We start from the raw sequence: 20,631 nt of genomic DNA, 5'->3' as shown, positions 1-20,631 counted from the left end.
TCTATGCCCTCAGGAGAGCAGAGATATAGAACATAGAAATAAACTTCTATCTTTCCACCACTCTGTCTTCACACACACAAAAGGAGTGACATCATTCTGTCAGCAGGAGAAAATAGCATGCTTTCCATTGACATCACTCTACATCCCGTTGCTAGGAGACAGGGGAGTCAACATTAGTTACTATGGTGACTGTACTTCACCTTCAAAGCTCCTGACCTTTTTGGTTATCTATGGTAGACTAGAATGTGTGTGTGTGCAAACTGTGGCCCTAGTGTTGTGTAACATGAGCATTCAAGGTCTTGTTGACTCATTCACTGCAGCGTAGTGATTGTTATAGTATAGTACATTCTAGATTAAAGGGCTACTGAGACAATACGCAAGGTGCTCTGCAGTAACTAAAACAAGTCAATGTAATGTGTAATGAAAACCCACTGTCACAATTTTAAACTGATGTTGCTGTACATCTAATGACATGAGCTATTACATTAATAATCAACAGGCCAGATGAGTTTAATATGAAATGAGTATTAGTATGTAGTGTGAAATTCAAAAGAACAATGACTGGTAACGTGAATAAGTTGATATAGTATATTTATTTAGATGTACATTTCCTCCTGTAAGAGACTCTTATTTACCTGAGGACAGTGACTTTGAAGAGGTCCAGCATCAGCAAGTGATTGTAACATGAGCAACAGAAAACAGCACAGGTGAAAGAGTAAAACATGGAGATTCACAGCTGGATCACAGTGACTGAAAACAGCCTCTTTACACCTAAACTACATATAAACTATATTCATATAAACAAAAAATGACGCTTGTCAAGACATTTGTCTCACAAAATAGGGTTGAAGTGGTCATCTAGATCCCCCATTGCAGTGTTACAGAAAGTGCTATAGACTGTCTAAGACACAAATGTTTCCTGACTCACAGAATTAACAGTTTAAAATGGTATCGAGTGGCAAGGAGAGATCGGTGGCTAAAAGTGTGGTTGATGCGCCACTCAAATCTTGTTTCATTTTCTGTCCTTTTTTGGCACAATTGGAGTAGCTTCCTCAGCTGTCATTTTCTAATTGAGTTTAGCAGGCGCATCAATGCCAATCCTCTAGAGAGGGACACAGGCAGAGGTGGGCATTACAGGGCTTTTTTGGATTAGGTTGAGTTCATGGCCAGTTTTCCACTCCAAGTCTGGTCCTCTATGCCACCCTGCACATCGAGGGGTAATGTTGTCCCAACAGGACATTCTTCCACCTCAGCACCACCACCACCCACATCCTGCCTCTACAAGGCATCCCTTCATTTCCCAGAAAGGGCACAAATCTGCTTCTACAGACAGGATCTCAGTCAGATCTTTGATCCTGATAAATTGATGACTGGAAGTCTTACCTCAGCGCAGCTTTGGGTAACCTTACCAGCGGTGGATGAGGCTACCCTTTCCTAACAAAGTCAGACTACATTCTGTTTGGTCCTCTTTAAAATCACATCTGATTTTCTCACCTTTGGCTTTTATGTGCAAAAGCTACTTGAGCAAAGAAGCAAAATAACATAGTCTATGTTTCCTGACCTACACAGTAATAAACATCATCACAGACGTTATCTCCGAGGACTTCCTAGGAAAACCTCATTCCCCAATTTGTATAAAAAGGTAATTATACCCAATAAAAGGTAAACAATGGTACACATATATACCTGTATATTCCTTAGTTATTCCGTTGCTAGTGACTACTAATCAAAACTGATTCATTTAACTAGTCCCATCAGTCTATTCCTGCTAACTACAGTGCTGATTTCAATATTGGTTAGAGTCAAGTCGTACAGGTGGTCTGTACTAAGGCTCTGCTCCATATTTCACAACAATAATATAAAACCAAGGGCCACAAAGCATACAATAACATCAGTTACAAAGACATGGCAACAGTATAGCAAATACTAACAGCATTGTTTTTATCATGACATAACCACACTGAGGTTCTCAACAAACAACTACAATAAACACCAATAACATTAACTGATAAAATGCACCGACAGCAAGCTAAATAACAGGGTTCATACAAGGAATGGATTCAAAGGGAAAGTGACACATTATGTGTGATAAATTCCTCAAATCCAACACATAACTCTAAATAACATTCCTCTTTTTCTGCTTCAAAAGAAAGGTAAGCTCTCTCTCCACTGAGACCATGCATACAGTCAGGAAGTGAACTCATTACTCCCGTTCCTTTCTAAGGCATGGAGCACTGGGTCCCCCAAATGGATCCTCTTGCCCCCTGGACCGAACAGGCCAAGACAACTGAGTCCACAGTGTCCTTGCTGAGCAAAGGTGGAAACATATCATTGGCCAGCCACCCCTGTTGGCCATCCTCACAGCAGCTTTCCATCCAGCCCCTTACTCTTCTCACCCGCGTTGGCAGCCATTGTCTTCCAGTATCGATGGCAGGCCAACTCTAGCAGCTCCAGCCCGCCAATCAGCTTCTGCTGGCCCATATACACTCCAACCATGATCAGGCAGTAGAGCCTGAATGGCGCCCACAGCCACAGGCCAGTGAAGCACAGAGCAATGAAGCTGCTCCAGTACAGCAGTGAGGCAGCTTTGATCAGGGTCACTCGCAACTCCGTCTTACAAGGTGGCACACGCGCAACACCGTCCCTATCAAAGGCCCGGGGCTGGCCTGAGTAGAAGTCCCGCAGACGGATCTCCTTCTCAGCCCAGCGCTCTCGACACCAAGACTCCAGGTCAGAGGAAGAGTCAGGCAGGGAAGCCACTGGGTAGCGGCGGACGTGGAAGTGGATTTCACGGGGGAAAAACCCCATGATGAGGTGGCGTTCTGTCTGAGGGATGTTCTTGGGATATGCCACGGTAATATCATGGACGGCATCCAGGTTGTCTCCTAGAAAAAGGGACACAGTTTTAAATGATCACAGGAACATCCCGTGCTGTTATAATTGCTATTGCAAAATCATAAATAAATGAAAAAGCTGTGTAAAATACATTTTTAGTCACAGCTTATTTTAAACTACCCGGTTTCAGACATGACACCGCTGGGAGACTTAATATTATTCCTTTTTTCGCATCCACACTTGTTCTTGGAACTGTTTTATGCACCATTTATAATCCCAGCTCTTAGTGCCATTACTCATGTACCTCTAATTTTCTAGGGGCTTAGTGCTTCATCCTCTCAAGGCAAGGCAAGTCAGCTTTATTTGTATAGCACATTTCAGCAACAGGGCAATTCAAAGAGCTTTACACAAAAAGTTAAAATAAAAAAACAGATATGAACAACCATTTAAAGAAAGGCAACATCAAAAAGAATTGATTTAAAAGAACAGAGTTGCAGCAGATCTGCAGTTTTCTGGTAGTTTGTTCCAGATATGAGGAGCATAGAAACTGAACGCTGCTTCCCCGTTTAGTTCTGACTCTGGGGACAGAAAGCTGAACTGTCCTAGACAACCTGAGAAGTCTGGGTGGTTCTTAATGTAGTAGCAGATCAGAAATGTATTTTAGCCCTAAAACGTTTAGTGATTTATAAACTAGCAAAAGTATTTTGAAATTAATTCTTTGAGGCACAGGAAGCCAGTTTAAGGACCTCAGAACTGGAGTGATGTGATCCACATTCTGAGAACTTGATTTTTTAGGGAAACCTGTTAAGACACCGTTACAGTAGTCAAGTCTACTGAAGATAGCATGGACAGAAAGCATGGACAAGTTTTCCAAACCCTGCTGAGACATAAGTCCTTTAACCATTACACCAAGATTTCAGGCCTTCTCTGTTGTTTTTAACATTGTTGTTTGAAGCTGAGCGCAGACTTTTAATCGTTGCTCTTTTGTTCCAAAAACAACCACCTAAGTTTTTACTTCATTTAATTTAAGAAAGTTCTGGCACATCTAGTCGTTAATTTGTTCGATGCACTTAGTCAGTTTTTGTATTGGACTATAGTCCCCTGGCGATAAGGTTATGTAAATTTGTGTGTCATCCGCCTAACTATTAGTAACTTATTTTGTTGTTGTTGGAAGCATGTCGATGTTAAACAGAAGAGGCCCCAGAATGGAGCCTTGGGATACTCCAAACGTCATATTTTTATGATTAGATGCAGAATTACTTATAGACACAAAGTAGTCCCTATTCTCTAAGTAGAATTCAAAACAGTTTAGTATTGAGCCAGAAAGGCCAACTCAGTTTTCAATCGGTCTAGTACTATGTGATGGTCGACCGTGTCAAATGCAGCACTGAGATCAAGTAATACTAAGATTGAAATTTTTCCACTATCTGTGTTAAGGTGGATGTCATTAAAGACTTTGACAAGAGCCGTCTCAGTGCTGTGGTCTGAAACCCTACTGAAAAGGTATCAAAACTGTTGTTAAGTGACAAGAAATGGTTGAGTTGTTGAAAAACTGCTTTTCCAATTATTTTACTTAAAGACTGCTTTCAAAAGTATCATGAGCTCTATACCATTGTCATTGATCTGCAGAACACACATAGAGCTGAATGAAATATCAAGTGGATAGGGTGACACCTGCCAGCGCCTGCTCCTGTACAGCTCAGCTCTACCAAGGTAAAAATAGAGCTGACAGGGCCACAGTGGACGTGGGACAAAGACAACATGCACAGCATGTCAGTCAGCAGTGCAGAGAGAGGGAGAGGAGAATTGGCTAAGTCGGTTGACATCACAGGGATTCACAACACCTGCTTGGAGAGTTAGTGCCATGCTCAGCATTGAGGGCAGGTGGGGGATGAGACGGCACGGCCAGAGGTGGTATTTAAGAACTCTGGAGGACTGCCAGAATGAGCTCATAGGGAAACATGAGAATCTCAGCGGTGTTGTAATGGCTGGCAGTAGGATGAAACGTAGGTCTGAGACTCTGACAAATAACAGGTATGATATCTCTTCCACACTGATGCTACTACAATCATCATGTAAGCATGTCATTTCCCCGTGGTTTTGCTGATAAAATATTTCCATCATGATGACTGTGACCAAATAATGCCCATCAGCAGAAATGCTGCCATTTGACTGCACACTAACAATATATATTTTTTTAATAATAAGCCAATCACTCATGTTTATTGTAGACATTTCATGATTTCAGAAATAGTTTAACCTTTTCGTAGTCTGTCCACAATGAAGGTGAATCCAGTGCTGCGGGGATGCAGCACATACTCAAATTTCGGCAGGTTGTTTTGGGCAGCAAACGCATCACTCTTTGCTCTTGTATTTTCTACAAGAGACACAGATACACAATCAGAATCAGATTTATAGGCCAAGTATTCTTTAACTTTGGTAGGAGTTAACTTTCTATACATAGACACATACGGTACAATAGAGACAACAATATACATTTATGCACATAATATACAAAATACAAATAAGACATAATATCAGACAAGTACACATGGAGTGGGATGATTTAAAGCGCAAAAATTAATATTGCAAAGTACTGTGCAAGATGTATACTGGAATGATAACTATGTAATGTGTAGAGAAGTGGGTGAGTGGCCCAAGTGGGGAGGGCCCCTCTTATTCAGTAGAGTAATGGCAGAGGGAAAGAAACCTCTGGCAACTGCATTCACCATAATACGTTGTTTTAACTTGTAAATTATGTCACATATGTTGTACGTGGAAAGTATTCTGATTGAGGAACAATCAACTATGTGTACATATTAAATTGACATACATTGAAAATAATTAAAGTTCATTTCAATGATTCTTAACAAGCCAGCAGTATAGGTTTGATAATAATTTGAATTCATTTTGACTGTGTACTTTACAGCTGCTTAAATACTGAGTAGCTTTATAGTCTAATTTATAATCTATAATTTAAAATATAACTAAAAGTATATTAACTGCGAAAGACTAATTATTCCATATAATGCACCCTTATTAAAAAATAGAACTTTGTAGATAAAAGATACAATATCAAAAATAACAGTATGCTAATATAAAAATAGCAGTTAAACATTCATGTTGTGTATTTTATGTATTTTAAATATTATACCATTTTATTAGTCTGTGCTGTATTAACACCTTCCTCATGAGAGAGTGAGAGAGTGATATAGTCTATTTTATGTTTTTATTACTGCTTGTTATTGCGTTTCATGGCTGACTGGTGTCAGAGTTGTATGAACATGTCCTGATGCTTGCTTGGCTTCTTATATTAACTGGAGCTACTGTTGATGTGTAATCTCTCCTAGTGCCATGTTACTTTCTGCAGCTCTGCAGCTCGTCTTTTTGATTACGGTGTGTATATTTTAACTTGTATTAATGTTTTTTGTTGCTTCCTGCTGTCATGGCCTAAAATCATCTGGCCAAAAGACTACAGTTAAAAATTACCCGACTGGCTAACACTGGCACATTTATAGAAAAGTTGATTGTGTGTTGTCCTTAATAAATAAAATACAAATGTTAGTTACAGGATATGAGCACCTTCATGAAATACATCCACCAGTGACAAATGCTTACACATTTTTAAAAACCACAGTGGGAAATCAACACAGGAAAGATGATTGTTTATTAACCAGGAACATGTCAACTATATGAAGACTCACTAGTCATATTATGTAACAAGTAGCTCCTTCAGGCCAACTTGTAGGACAAAAAGACTATCGACAGAACTCTGTTGATCAGGCCTCTGCTCTCTTGGGAGGGCGGGGGGGGGGGGGGGCAAACCTGTGACATGTCATTCTTACACAATCTTTCATTAAATTTACACAAGCTCTGCAAGCTTTAAAAAAGGGGTCATGGAAATGTTTAGAGGGGCTTACGTGCACTCTGGACCTGATCCTGTAGATGGAGGTCTGTATGTATGCCAAGAGTAAAAAACAGGACGACTTCCGCGTAAGACGACAGTGCATGCTTGTTTGTGTCAAATTAAGCCTTGAGGTTTAAGAGGCTTAAATGCAAACGTGTGCGCTTGCAGACACAAAATGCACAGGCGCAAAAAACATCAAACAGTTTTTAAAGCCCTTAATCTGCTGGCCAATTACAATGTAACTTCACTGGCCCCTTCATGACATCATGATATGTAAATCCCAGTAAAGCTACTCATGACTTTGATTGGCTTATTTGTGGTGTGAAAGGGCTTTAGACACTGGGGTCGCTGATGCTCGGATTGAGACAAGATCAGAGCATTCTTGCAGAAATGACTGTGTGGGGCGTGTGTCCATCAATTTTGCTATGCCTTTTCACTTGGAAATTGGGTTTGCATAACAGTGTTATTCTCACCTTTGCACTAACAACTGAAATGTAGGCTAATTGTCCCAAAGAATGGATAGAGAGTTGCATTGTTTAAAACTTACCAGTGAGGTCTGTGCCCTCCGGGAACAGCAGCAGTTGCAGTGGCTCTCTGATGTCACAGAAGTAGTCCAGCATGTTCCCCATGTGCTTCTTGTCATCTTCCCAACGACGCTGAATAAAGACGAAGCAGGCCACCTGCATTGCCCAGCCTGTAAAATACATACAAAGTCTTTACATGTGTAATTGATTCATTTGTACGTTAAACTGATTCGGTAAGACTTTTCAAAGCATGCAGAGCCTATGTTTTCCAAGAAAAGCATCCGACTTTGGCCTTTTCCATCAGAGTACTCTGTGATTCTACTACTCAGAATGTCCATTATACTGTTCTTCTTTTAAATTTAGAATCAGCTGTATCTCTTCCTATGTTCACAGTAAACTGCTTTGCAATGGTGTAATAATGTTTTTGAAGAAATTCTTTGCAAAGCATATATTATGGTATGCAGAGGTGTGCAAGTCTGTGTGTGTGTGTGTGTGTGTATATGTGTGTGTGTGTGTGTGTGTGTGTGTGTGTGTGTGTGTGTGTGTGTGTGTGTGTGTGTGTGTGTGTGTGTGTGTGTGTGTGTGTGTGTGTGTGTGTGTGTGTGTGTGTGTGTGTGTGTGTGTGCGCGTGCGTGCAGGAAAGGACAGAGCCCCCACTGTATACCCACCAAAGCCAGGCACAGCCTTCAAGGCAGCCTTGAGGCAGATCTTCTCTAGACGCAGGTAGCTGTACCTGAGCAGACAACACCAAAGAAACATCCAATCCAGGCGGGTACGGTGGTTCATAATGATCACACTTCGCTCCCCCGGAATGAAGCCATCACCTGTTATCACCACCTTCACACCAAATACCAGCTCCAGCAATGACTACAGAGGGAAGAGACACCGGGACAGAGGAAGGATGATGAAGAAATAGTACAAAAGAGGGAGGAATGGAAAGGGCAGTAAGAGAGAGCAAAATGGAGATGGATGTAGAGAAAGAGAGGAGGGACTGGTAAGAGAGAAGGTGATAAGATACATTTATGAGAGTGAGAAGAAAATAAATAATGCCTTCAATTCCTGCAGTCACTGTAAAAAAGATTTGCATAATTGTTCTCAAGGGCAATCTAAATAAATGAGGAATACTTCAGATGAAAACAAAAATATGAGATTACACAGGGAGGCATAAATAAGGCTGAGATGTTGTGACTGTGTCTGTCAAACCCAGGTAGCTCAAGGCCATCTGGCACCCACATTAGTAGGCTAAGTAAAGGTTAAGCTGGAGTACACACCACAGGCAGGGTGAGCCAGGTAGCGACGATACGATCAGTGATCCAGCGGTACCAAGCAGGAGACAGCAGCATGAGGGGCAAAAAAGGACCCAGCATGAAGACACTTCCAAAAAAACTACCCAAAAAAAGGGTCACCACAAAGTACAGGCCCCGCACCGACACAGCCATCTGTGGAGAGATGAAGGAGACAAGATTAACCCAGTCGAAGCGTGAGCCGACATTGTTTTGTTAAGACAAGAAAAACGATGACATTTATGGAATTAATTCCTGACTTGAATTTCCACCATGGAAAGTAGGCTCGCTGAAGCGGAGCATCTCTGTAACATGAAACAACTGGGATTATCGACAGTCCCATCAATAGCAAGGACTGCTGTTCTGTTGTTCTTCTGACATATTTTCCCACATTACAGGGCAGACATTCCTAGTGTGGAATTTAAATAGAGGAACCTTTCTGAGTGTGGGTAACAGATTGTGGGTGTATGGTCAATAAATCAAGTGTGGTTGTGGCTACAAAATTATTCACAGTCTTTACAGGTGCATACAGTACACAAGCAACATTTTAGGATGTTCACAACATAAAAGATTGGTGGTAAACTATCCCGGCTACATCCACTGAAGCTGTAAAATATGGTCAATAAAGTGTACCTGGAAATTTTAACAATGGCTATATTGTTGTTTTTTTCAAAATAAAGCTAGGTGTAGGCAATGTGACAATATGATGAGACAATATACCGTACAGTTAATGTAAATCAGAGATGTTGCCATACCGCAGCACTTGACTGTTTTCTTACACCGTGGCAGCTAACCCTTGTGTGTGAATCATTGCACCGATTCGATACCACATAATTTAGCCCTGAATAAAATGTAATCTCTGTATTTATTTAGTAATGTTTTACAAAGGCTTTATGTTGTAGTATGTGTGTGTGTGTGTATATATATATATATATATATATATATATATATATATATATATGAATGGAAACGTAACATTCTCAACAAAAAACCCACTCCTGTAGCATGCCAGCACACCTGAAGCTATGGTAATTTTTGAGTGCCATCAACCAATTTATCATTCACACCGGTGCAGAATTTACTAGGCAAAAAACACAAATTCAAACTGCATAGACACCAGTAAGCTACTCTAGATGAACATAAATGGAAAGCATTAAAGTAGACTGAATTAGCACGGTTAAGCATGTTCGTAACAGTAGCTGCAACACAGCAGAAATACCTTGGTCATAAGATCCCTGAGGGAAGGGAACTGAGCCTGTAATCCTTCTGTTATCCAAAACCAAGAAACAGGACCTTCAATTGTCCATGGTTTTGCCAATGTGGATCCCTTGTCATTTCAATGACATCAGTGGTGACCGCTTCAGCTTCCAATGGTAATGCTACACTTATGGAACATGTTCCTGCATATGTATACAGGTGTTTCCAGTTATTTTGCCTGATTAGACCTCTTCTGAGGACTGTGAACTTGACTGGAATCTTCCTCTCTCTCCTAACCATTTTGTTGCACCTGTTTTGATGTACCTTATTAGTACGTGGACTTTGGTCCAAATGCTGCACTTGCTACATGCTAAGACACCTGTCTGTTTTATATGGAATCAAACAAGGGTCAATAATATCTTGTGCTTGTGAAATGATGTTCAGCTGTAGAATTATTTGTGTATGTGATGTTACAATTTGTGGAGTAATCTGAGATTGTGAGCGACGGACACGCAAATGTCCTTTATCTCACAGAAAGAGTCTTTGGATCAGAATAAAATCTTTTTTTACTAGTGTCTGTTCAGCTTTTACAGATATCACACATAACTTTACACAGCTAATGAACAATTCCAGATATACAGCAACACAATACTGCATCACACGTCACATTTTCACTACTATGACCACTACTAGCCTACTGTCATTACTAAACATTGTGCTAAAATATGAACAATAATGTTGCCCTGAGTGGGCTTATTTACTAGATACCTAAAGAAAAATCCAGCACATACACAGTAGAATAACGTTATGGGACTCATGTTGACTCATTTTACATACAGTTAACAACAACAACAAAAAAAACTAAATGCTGAGGAACATGACTATGTTTTTTCATGTTGGTTTTGAGCGGTAGGCCCATGCACTAAGCTGGAAAAGGTTTTAAACAGTAAGTGAATACAGCGTGTCGTGGGAATACAACATCTACTACAGCGGGGAGGGGGTAGTGGATGCCGTGGATGCACACAACTGGCCCCCGACTGCTGAGAGATTTTATGGCTTCGGGAGGGGCGAATGTGCACGTATGGATGTGCGTGTCATTCAGAACACAAGACAAAATAAGAGTGTTCTTGCAAAACAGAACATGACAAAATAATCGTGTTTTCTCGGTTACACTATTTTGGTGATCGTTGGGAGCCGAAATTGAAATTCAATTAATCGCACAGCACTTATTTTGACCCTGTTTTTATGCCCGAGCTGACTAGCCAATCAGGGCATTGCCCACTGACCATCCAATCAGAAGAGAAGTTAAACTGTCCACTCAGAGGGAAAAAGGCTCTCTTTCTGGTTACGCCGCCTATCTAAAGCAAATTGTTGTCAACATGGAGGAGCTGGAGCCATTGATTCATTTTTTAGTTAGTTTTACTTTATTTCTGTCATGCCAAACATTTTTTTCCCAAAAATAAACTGTTTTTATTTTACCTGCTGTTCACAATAAAAAGGACAGTAGAAAATACAAAACATTTTCTATATTATTTAAACGTATCGTCTTGTTTCCACAAAGGTAAAATACCAGATCTCAACTGAGCACATACAGATCTTTGCTTTTTAGACCGATTATATACACAACATAATTCTCCCTGCCATATTCAGGTTTATTGTCATAAAAATACGCAATTTTGGCTTATATACAATATATGGTTGGCCCCCTGCTCTCAGCAAACACAGATTCTTTTAACAGACCAATATTCAGCTTTTCATTATTAAAAAACAACTCACCAAGCCCATGGTTACAAAACAATTTGCATATATCTTTAGACCAACAACCACGAATTTGTTTGTCCCGGAGAAAGATTTGCCTTTACCTATTTGCATCCATATCAAGTAAACAATTTGATAACCGAGTTATACATATCTTCCGAGCCTCACAATTCCCATCCCATGTATCCCACTATAGCCAGTGATGGTGCACATTTATGCACAACCAGAAAATACATTATGGCACTGTTTTGCACTAATTCACACATTACTAAGCCCTGTGACCCCCACAGTAAAAAATGAGTAACGGGCACAAACAAGCGTTTGTTGTATCGATTATTAATTAGGGCTGAAAGGATTCCTCAAATAACTAAAATAATTTGCCTCAAAGCTTCGTTAAATCATTGTAACTAACGGTGTACGGCTCACTGTGTTCAATCTCCAATATCGCTTCCTGTACAGGTGTTGGGTGGTGGGGAGGATGGTGCTTTAGACACACAGAGTGCAGACATAGGAGAAGAGAATGTTGCAGTTTCTGGGGATGCCGAGGCAGTCATGGTCCTCCCAGGCTGGGCAGAGGAATATTCCCTGCTGAACAGCAGCAACACACTCCAGTTGCAACACCACAGTTTCCCTTGATCCTTTGCACTAAAACACATAATAGTATAGATTTCAATTACATAAAGAACAATTGGTCAGCATTAATAAAATATATATGCAGTGGCAACTAAAAAGCAGTGCAGTGGCAAAGCATGCATTGCACCCCCACTTTAATATTTAGCACTTTGGTTAAAATTTAAATTCAGTGAAATGTTGTGGTGGCGCACACACTGTGTGGGTGTCTCCGTGCACATTCTATTTTGGTTTGCAGCAGCGCAACATGGAAAAGGACCGGGTGAAGGTAAATATATAGATCAGTGAGTATGGCGATTAATAAATACTCTCTCAGCCAGTCACATTACTGGTCTTATAGTTCTTAATCTGCTGTACCAATCACAGTTAAAAGTGATAAATACATCTCAGCAAACAGAGAGCTTTAACTCTCTAAGTGTCTGGATGGAGTGTCATAACATGGACACACATTACCACAAATCTAGACTCAAAGACAAATGGAGTATGATTTCCAACGATAAAAGAGAAATTTAAATGGTGAGTGGACCTACGTTATTTTAGCAATAATTCTAATGTATCTCACCCCTGAGATGCTATTTCTTGCTAGAAAAAAAAATAACAGCTCTGGAGCACCCTTAGTAGAGTCTGCCGATTGCGGCCACAGTCAAAACAATAGACTAGCTATATTGCAAACCGCTAACGTTATTCACCCCCAAGTGCCTGCGGCAGTATGTCGGGAAGCACCTGTTAAAGATTAGCCTCAACATTCCTTGCTTCAACAGCACAACAATAAACATTAGCCAACAGAGTGAAGCGGCTAAGACGTTAGCAATGACCACATAAACTAATAAATATTTAAATTAAGTAACCCCTGGATGCACGCACAGCTGTCTTCATATGTCTGGTTAATAACAACGTAAAGCTTCACTGGCATGTTCTGTGCCTACATGTGTAATTAACCCACCTGTTTCCCAGAAGAGTCAGCGCCTCCATGTTGGCCATAGACAGTGGAAGAAATAGACACCGCGGTGCCATAGACTTTTAGTCAATTAGAAGCACATCTCCAGTGACAGCCGAGCGTTACTGTGCAGCCTCCAACTGAGCCTGACAACGTAGATGTGACGTAAGCAACCTGTCTGAAAGTTGTAAGTCTTCTGGTAGCTGTGCCAAGAGAAATCTGTTCATGGGTAAATGTTACTATTACATATGAATTCACTTGCCACATACCGAAGTATTTCCAATCCATCAAAACGTTGCTGAAATGTTGTGTTCCGATGCTTAATGCTTCTCCCTCGACTGTTTGCCTCCACGTTCCCCCGATTGCCTGCAAGCTTCTCATGACTATACGGTCATTTCTCTACTGTGCGACAAAAAGTTGCGTGGTGTGGTGCCTGGGTAGCTCACCCGTCAATGGAATGCTAACGGAAGGTGATGGCTTGTTAGCCTCAGAATCTCCCCATAGGAGGTACGCTTTCTGGATGCTCACTTACCCCCTTGGTGCTGACTCCAACATGCTCCAGATGGACAAAGTAAACAGAACTGAAACTTTTGCCCGCTGATCGGACAGTTGGACTTATCCTTAGTTAGTTAGGTGTAAAAACAGTCAAAATGTATCCTTGTAACTTCAGGCATTTACACACAGATAGGAAATTTGTGTCTTTTAGTCACACTTTGTGAAACTTCAGTGTTAAATAATTCCCTCCACATATTTTGATTACACATGCACAAAATTATTCTACAGCTACAAAACGTTTTAACACATGCAAATTAAATCTAAACAAAAACATTTCACATATGCACAAGATAATTCTTCCGCTGCACATCATTTCACAAGCTCTAAATATGAATTACTCTTTTTTGTTAAGATTGTGTGCCAGTTCGGAACTTTTTTCCCTTTGCACTGCTGAAATCATGAACTGCGACATCATCCGACATAATCACCAAACACAAGTTAAAGACAGCAGCTGTGCTGTGGGTTTGGCTGTATTTACTTGTAAAATGATCACATAGAGAGAAAGTTAGAAGCAATAGAATGTCTATCTTACTTTTCCTCCTGCACAGTGCACAGACCCTATCTGCAGTACTACATGACACGCCCAAGCCTCGCTGTTGCTCACTGAACAGAAGTGACAGAGAGAGCCTTCTGTGGGGACTCGAGAGTACTGCAGAATTGAGATGGTAAATTTTCCTCTTATTCACCAATTCACATTTGCCGATGGTGGCGGAGCTGCCATGCAAGGCGCTGGCCCACTACACAACGCGCCCGTAGCCTTGCTGCCGCACCTGAGTCAGTGACAGAAAGAGGTGTTGCGACCTCACTGTCTCTGGACAATACTGGCGTCTCTCTTCGTCGGCAATCAGCCGCCCTAGAGAAGAAGCCATCGCCCGCCCGCTATGTGTGGGGACACACAAACGCACAGAGGTTTCTTGTTTTATAGATGAATGAATAATGAAGGGCTACGTCAATAAACTAAAAACAGTAAGAAGGCTAAGAGTCAAACAACCTAAACAAACAATATGATTAACTAGGACTAAGAGCAAGTCAATTAAAGCCAGCTGAGATAAAGATTAAAAGGGGAAACAGATTCCTGATTTGATTAGGTCCTGGCCCTGCTGACGCAGGGAGTCTGAGCTGATGCTACAAGGAGACATTTTATCCAGCAGGTTTTTTTTCTTCTCTTATAACTGTGGTTCACACTTTCCACCTCAATTACTGTTATGATTTCACAAGCTTTTAGTTCAGACTACCTGCCCCCAACACTCCCATCATCTTGCCCTCGTTGACACCCTGTGCCGCACCATGACGCAGCAAATCTCACGGCAGCGACCAAAGTGGCTGAAGGTGCATTTAAAGGATGCAAGTGTGTTTGTGTTCATGATTATGCTGGCAGTAAGGGTTTAAGGGTTACTGGCTTTAAAAACGGAAAATGTGTGACACGAAAGAGGTGACAAAACAAGCTTGCTCAGCAAAATTAGGCTGTGTCCCCACACACACAAAAAGCACACCCTTGGGTGACTCTTGGAACAAGCAGACAAGCCTATTTATACATACAGCAAAAATGCATGGCACACCTGGAGTCTGCGTTGTGAGAAGTGAATGGAATTATGGACATTTAGATGTTAAATAAACATGTTTTCTTCCGCTTGGTGTCAACACCTGGGACACAATATTTTTATAAGGTATCCACGGAAACACTTTTGTTGCATGCTCCAAAGCAAATACCACTTGTGGTTTGATTTAGTGCAATCCATTTAGGTTGGTTCTTCATTTATTTTTTCAAGATAGTAATGATTCCGAAAGTACTTTCCCCACACACCACCACACGCAATGCAAAGCATAGGCCTGCTCCACATAGTCCAAGTCTAAATTCTCTGGCAATCCTTTTGCATTCCTTAAGCCAAGACCAGACATCCCAACACAGGAGAGCAGAGTGAAGAGGTCAAGCAAGTCTAGGCTAAACAATGAGCTTAAGAGAGAGAGAGTGAGAATGCGTGTGTGTGTGTATGTGTTTTAAGAGAGAGGAAAAGAGAGAGTGGAAGAATGAAATAAATAATGCTGTGAAATTAATTGCAAATAGATTTAAGTGCAGGTATATTTTTAAAACAGCAGAAAACACTCCAGAACTAAGCAATAGTGATGTAGATCTCAAGTTCAATCACGATACAACATATCCATTCTTTGGCCATCGATAGGATATTTGCTGATATCTGAGAGCTGAGAGGACGACAAGGTAGTGTCATTTTTAGCAGTTTTTGTAATTATAAGCCTAGGATGTGTCTGTCAGGCGGGTGGAGACAACAGTGAGGTTGTTGTGTTTTTCTGCAGTTCCTACTGTAATTCTAAGCTCAAAAAGTGTGTCTGTCAGTTGGGTACAGAGCTTGGCGTGAACACGGGCTTTTATGACTGTCAATATAGCCAGCATCTAGCGTTAGCTACTCCCCTGAGCTGTTAAGTAATGCCTGGCTATGTGAGACAAACGTCTAACAAGATTGTTGTGGATGCTGCGGTCTCAGCCTGGCAAACAACATGAACTTCGATTCTGGGGAGGAGGGGGCGGGGGAGTAGCCTGGCTCCGCCCTCCTACGTACTTCAGCTCAATTTTCATTTCCCTTCAGTACTACGTCTGGGTTTGCGGTATATTCTTGAGTTTTCTCTGGCCAAATTTGAACTGGTCCAATCAGCAAACAGAGGGAGTGTCTGAGAATGATGACATTGAGGCCCTGCGCTAGAGTTGTAGTTCCGTAATTTTTGTTGGTGGCCGTGAAGTTGTGGCCCTCCTCCCCACGGGGTTCTGGAAAAGTTTGATTTTTTCACCTTGCTCCTTTAGTAGTGACAGAGTTGGCTAAGCCTAACGCTATGAGGCTAAAGCTAGCAACGCTATTGCTAAGTATAAGCCTTGTCAGTCTCCCCTCTTGCTGCACATGCGCATGGCATACGTCACGACCAAACCTTAGTGATTGGTTATGGCAGATCCCGAGAGGCTCTGGGCAGATCCAATAGTTTTAAACTTCAACAGACAAATGTCAATGGAGAGTGACCAGTCTCACCGTACAAATGTCTCCGAAATGTAAAAAATGAAACGACTCTCTAGTTTGAATTTAAACTGCAGTAACTATTTTAAACACTAGTTGTCAGTATTACATATTGCACCTTTAACAACCTTCCTCAGTCTGCACCCCTCAATATTGCCAAAATCAACCGGGGTCATTTACTGTGTAAGGGGGAAATGAAGCAGTATTGAGAGGAGGAATAAAACACAATGCCAAAAATTGCACCATACTAGCTAATTATTTAGCCTGAGTTAAACGCTAGTTATCAGTAAACTGAAGGTAGTGGCTTGTGTCTGATGTGTGCGCCAGTGTTTATGCGTTTGTGTGTCGGCACACCCCCACGTTTGGCTAGTGTTAATTTTGGACCCTGCACAGTACTGTGAAACAGTAGCCATTTTAATTTACTTAGTAAATGTAAGAGAACTTGAATGAAGAAGAATTTTCAATATGCTGAAATCATCTCTACAATGGAGATTAGTTCTGTTTGTTTTTCAACAGTAGGCTATTTTGTAACACTTCTGTTAGGAAAACAGAAGTGTTATAGCTTCAGGTGTTTATTTAACTTTGGTATGTTGTTAATAATTTGCATAGTTAATATTGTTCTTTGGTGTTCACTTCATACAGGTTTTCAAATGTTAAATAATAAAAATTATTTTTCTCATTTCTGGATTCCGATATATGCATGCCTTCTGGTAATTCAACAAATAAAAATAGTATATATGAAAAACAAATGGTGTAGCCTATTTTTATACTCTTGTGTGAATTACTTAAATTAAAAGTACTGAGTATTTCAATTTTTTAAGAACTTTAGTGCACAATTAACAAAATGAAATGGTGCAAGGATCAGGACGTAAAGCGTAGATCAAATTACGTAAACATTGCAGTAACTAGGGATGTCACGAGAACCGATACGACCGATACCTTCCGGTTCTTAAAATTTAACAAGACTTTGCATTAAATCACGAAGACATTTTGATATCTTAAGACTCATTTCTTACAGTCTCTGATATGTCTGAACTGGTTGGGGTGTATTATCAGATGCACAAAAAGTCTGAATGAGTAATGAGTTTGGGAGCAAGGTGCATACCGTGGCTGCATCGTGGACCTTCCTATACCATTTTGAGTGATTCAATAACGCTGGCAGTGTTGCCAGATCTTGCGAGACAAATACGCAACCAGGCCTGTGAAAACAAGCCCAAATAAGCGACTTTTTCTACGGAGCCCCCCTAAGATCCTGGAAGAGAAAAAATGCACGGTTTTACAATCCATGTGGACAGATTGGTAAACTGTACACACGGTAGGCTAGAGTTTATTTATTTCCCCTCCTGAGCTTCAGGACAATGACCACAGGAGGGAGTTTTTAAACATTATTTAACATTAATAAACTGATGGGATTTGAAATATAGACACTTTTTCACAGTGATTTTGAGTTGTTCCTAAGGACGGGTAGAATCCATTCTTTTCCTCCTTTCTCCGATTCTTTGTTATATTTCTTCCCGTATTTCACCCACTTTATCCCGGGCATTTATTCCTACAAAAACTCTCCTACAGTCCACTCACCATCAGTCGCTACTCGCGCATTTTCCTAACCAGAAAACAGCAGACCGCCCTGCTCTGCCTCTGATTGGCTGGTACTCGTTTCCATCTGGGTCAGAGCCAATTAGAAGCAGGAAGTGGGCGGGAAATAACGCTGCTGTCTATAGTGTTTATGGGGAAAGGGGCGGGATCGAGCGAACCGGCAAGGACAAGCTGTGTACAAGCCCAAATAAGCAACTACACTTTAGTGACAAGCCCAAAAAAACCGCAACCCGCGACTACCAATATTTGTAAGCGACTTTACAAAAAAACAAGCCCAAAGTCGCTTAGAATAAGCGGACATGGCAACACTGAACGCTGGGTATTTGCTGATATTAAATCAACCTGCAATTGGAAACCCGGACTAAACGTTGCCTCGTTAATGCAGTCTGATCAAGACCAATAAGTCGCTAATTATCTACCGTGCACACATTTTCCATAATCCCAGGGTGGGGCGAATAAAGAGCAAGGACTTTAACCAGCAAGACCAAACAGGTTAGCCAACGTTTAACTTTAACGTTAAGCTAAGTGGTTACACAATCAGGCCCACAAACAAGATTTGCCATGTTATGTCTGTAAATGATCATCCATTCGGTTAGCATGTTGTTTCGCAAATAATGACTTAACATCACAGCCTTACATGCAAATAAGAGTAACCCTTCAGATTAAAAATGGTGAGATGAAATGTGAAGTTATAATGGACTGGTTGATGTTATGATAGTTACCGTTAGGACAGTTTCTGCACTTCAATGGCCATTTCACTGAGAAGTTACAACTCTAGCGTAGATTGTGCTGCCTATAACGTTAACGTATAGGCTACTTGGAAAATGAGAGACAGCTAACGACCAGGCTCACAACCAAGCTGACACGAACAACATGCATGCTAGTTTAGCAACCGAAATCCAACATAAAACAGAAGACAGCTGATGCTAGCCGACGTTAGCCTGCTAATATTAAGAGGACTGGATAATGCACTAACTACTGTCGATATATATATATATATATATATATATATATATATATATATATATATTACATACTGTCGGATGACAACATACCCACCTCCCGTGTTTCTCCTCCCGAATCAAAGTTTCAGTTAGGTGAGCTAGTTATGTTAGCTCCAATAAGTCCAAGCACTTGGTTGCGACATAGCAAGTAGCTAAGCAAGTCAGTAGCAGCTTGCTAACGTTAGCTAAAGCTTAGCAACAACTGCGTTACTAGTCCCTAAAGGTGACGCTTGTTTTTCGCGAGATAATAGCCCACGAAAAGCTTACTTTGAGTGCCTTTACATACTATGACTACAGCAAAAGTAGAGCCGCCTTACCGTTTTGCTAACACGACCTCTCAACTTGTTACCTCTCACCTGTCCTTACAGCCAGACATCATTAGGGGGCGCTGTTTGTAGAAGTTACATTCCACTTGCGAGGAGCAGAAACAAACGTTGATAGTGACTATGGTTGAAGTGGTTGTTATATTTTAAGCAGCAAACTACCTCCACTCATAAAGTCTTTAGAGGATGTACAAAGGGAGAGTGGTAGACATTGAGGAAAAAGACTCCATGCATGCACGAGTTACAGTGGGGAAAGAAGTATTCAGATGCAGCATACGTTTAAAACTGATCATACACTAATCTACAAAGTAGGTAATTTGTAACTATTGGTGTCAATTATTTGTAAGCCTAGAGTTAAAAATATAATCATTCCATTCAAAAAAGCAGAGTAGAGGAATAAAGCAGCATAAAGGCAATACTCTAGTAAAAGAAAAGTAGGCTATCTCAACATTGTACCTAGCGATAAAGATAAAGTCCAAGCCCCAAAAACGTTTAGTGATAGAGTTAGTTCATCTCAGCATCATCATTAACATTAACGTTATAACCAGGTGAAAGAAGGCTTTTATCCAATTGATGATTCCCATTTTGTTACAAACTCACATGCAAACATTGTGTAATGTATAGTGTATACAAGATGCTTTTAGTAAATTATTTTGTAAATTATGCAACAACACAGTTTTATTCATCTACACATAAACTTAGACAAAGTTAAAATGTTTTTTTTTAAATGTTTAAAAAAAAAAATATGAATATGAAAACATGAGGTCTGGAAATTAGTAGAATCAAAAATCTCCCCCCTGCTGAAATTCTTCCCCTGCTTCTGTTCAGCAGTAGCCGACAAATGGTGACTGTGATCTGGGTACAGACAACATTGAGGTTATTATTGATTATTGCACCTTCAATCATTAATACAGGTTAACAATGAACATGACAAGTCCACAACACACTGAAAAGAAGTTCATTATTCATGCCCTTTGGGTAAATTGTTTCAAGAATAAATATCGAGTAGGCTTCATATTGTTTCAACAGACTACATAAATAGAACCTACTTCATTTCTGAAA

At 40.6% G+C, this 20,631-nt stretch overlaps 1 protein-coding gene across 5 annotated transcripts; it reads right to left on the bottom strand.

Moving 5' to 3' along the window:
* Nucleotides 1-576: 576 nt before the first annotated feature.
* LOC116679813 (lysocardiolipin acyltransferase 1) lies at nucleotides 577-19,637 on the bottom strand. Of its 5 annotated transcripts, none has more exons than XM_032509263.1 (6): nucleotides 19,302-19,622; nucleotides 8,538-8,705; nucleotides 7,935-8,133; nucleotides 7,290-7,436; nucleotides 5,096-5,212; nucleotides 577-2,885 (listed from the first exon to the last, which is right to left on the bottom strand). In XM_032509263.1, exons 2-6 carry the CDS (start codon nucleotides 8,703-8,705, stop codon nucleotides 2,359-2,361), a joined length of 1,158 nt encoding a protein of 385 aa, XP_032365154.1. In that variant the 5' UTR covers nucleotides 19,302-19,622; the 3' UTR covers nucleotides 577-2,358. The 5 variants fall into 5 exon arrangements, with proteins under 5 accessions (XP_032365154.1, XP_032365158.1, XP_032365159.1 ...); XM_032509267.1 differs by having other exon boundaries at nucleotides 2,359-2,885; nucleotides 19,564-19,637; XM_032509268.1 differs by having other exon boundaries at nucleotides 2,359-2,885; nucleotides 19,603-19,626.
* Nucleotides 19,638-20,631: the final 994 nt, after the last annotated feature.

This window comes from Etheostoma spectabile, unplaced genomic scaffold, assembly GCF_008692095.1.
Source record: "Etheostoma spectabile isolate EspeVRDwgs_2016 unplaced genomic scaffold, UIUC_Espe_1.0 scaffold00018250, whole genome shotgun sequence".
NCBI lineage: Eukaryota > Metazoa > Chordata > Actinopteri > Perciformes > Percidae > Etheostoma > Etheostoma spectabile.
The sequence above is the reverse complement of the archived record's forward strand: the minus strand, read 5'-3'. Positions and strand labels throughout refer to the sequence as shown.

Coding starts and splice junctions, on each gene's coding strand:
- LOC116679813 (XM_032509267.1), bottom strand. CDS start 8,705: ATGGCTGTGTCGGTGCGGGGCCTGTACTTTGTGGTGACCCTTTTTTTG. Junction 8,134..8,537: donor CCTGGCTCACCCTGCCTGTG/GTGTGTACTCCA, acceptor TTCCCTCTGTAG/TCATTGCTGGAGCTGGTATT. Junction 7,437..7,934: donor GAAGGCTGTGCCTGGCTTTG/GTGGGTATACAG, acceptor TGTATTTTACAG/GCTGGGCAATGCAGGTGGCC.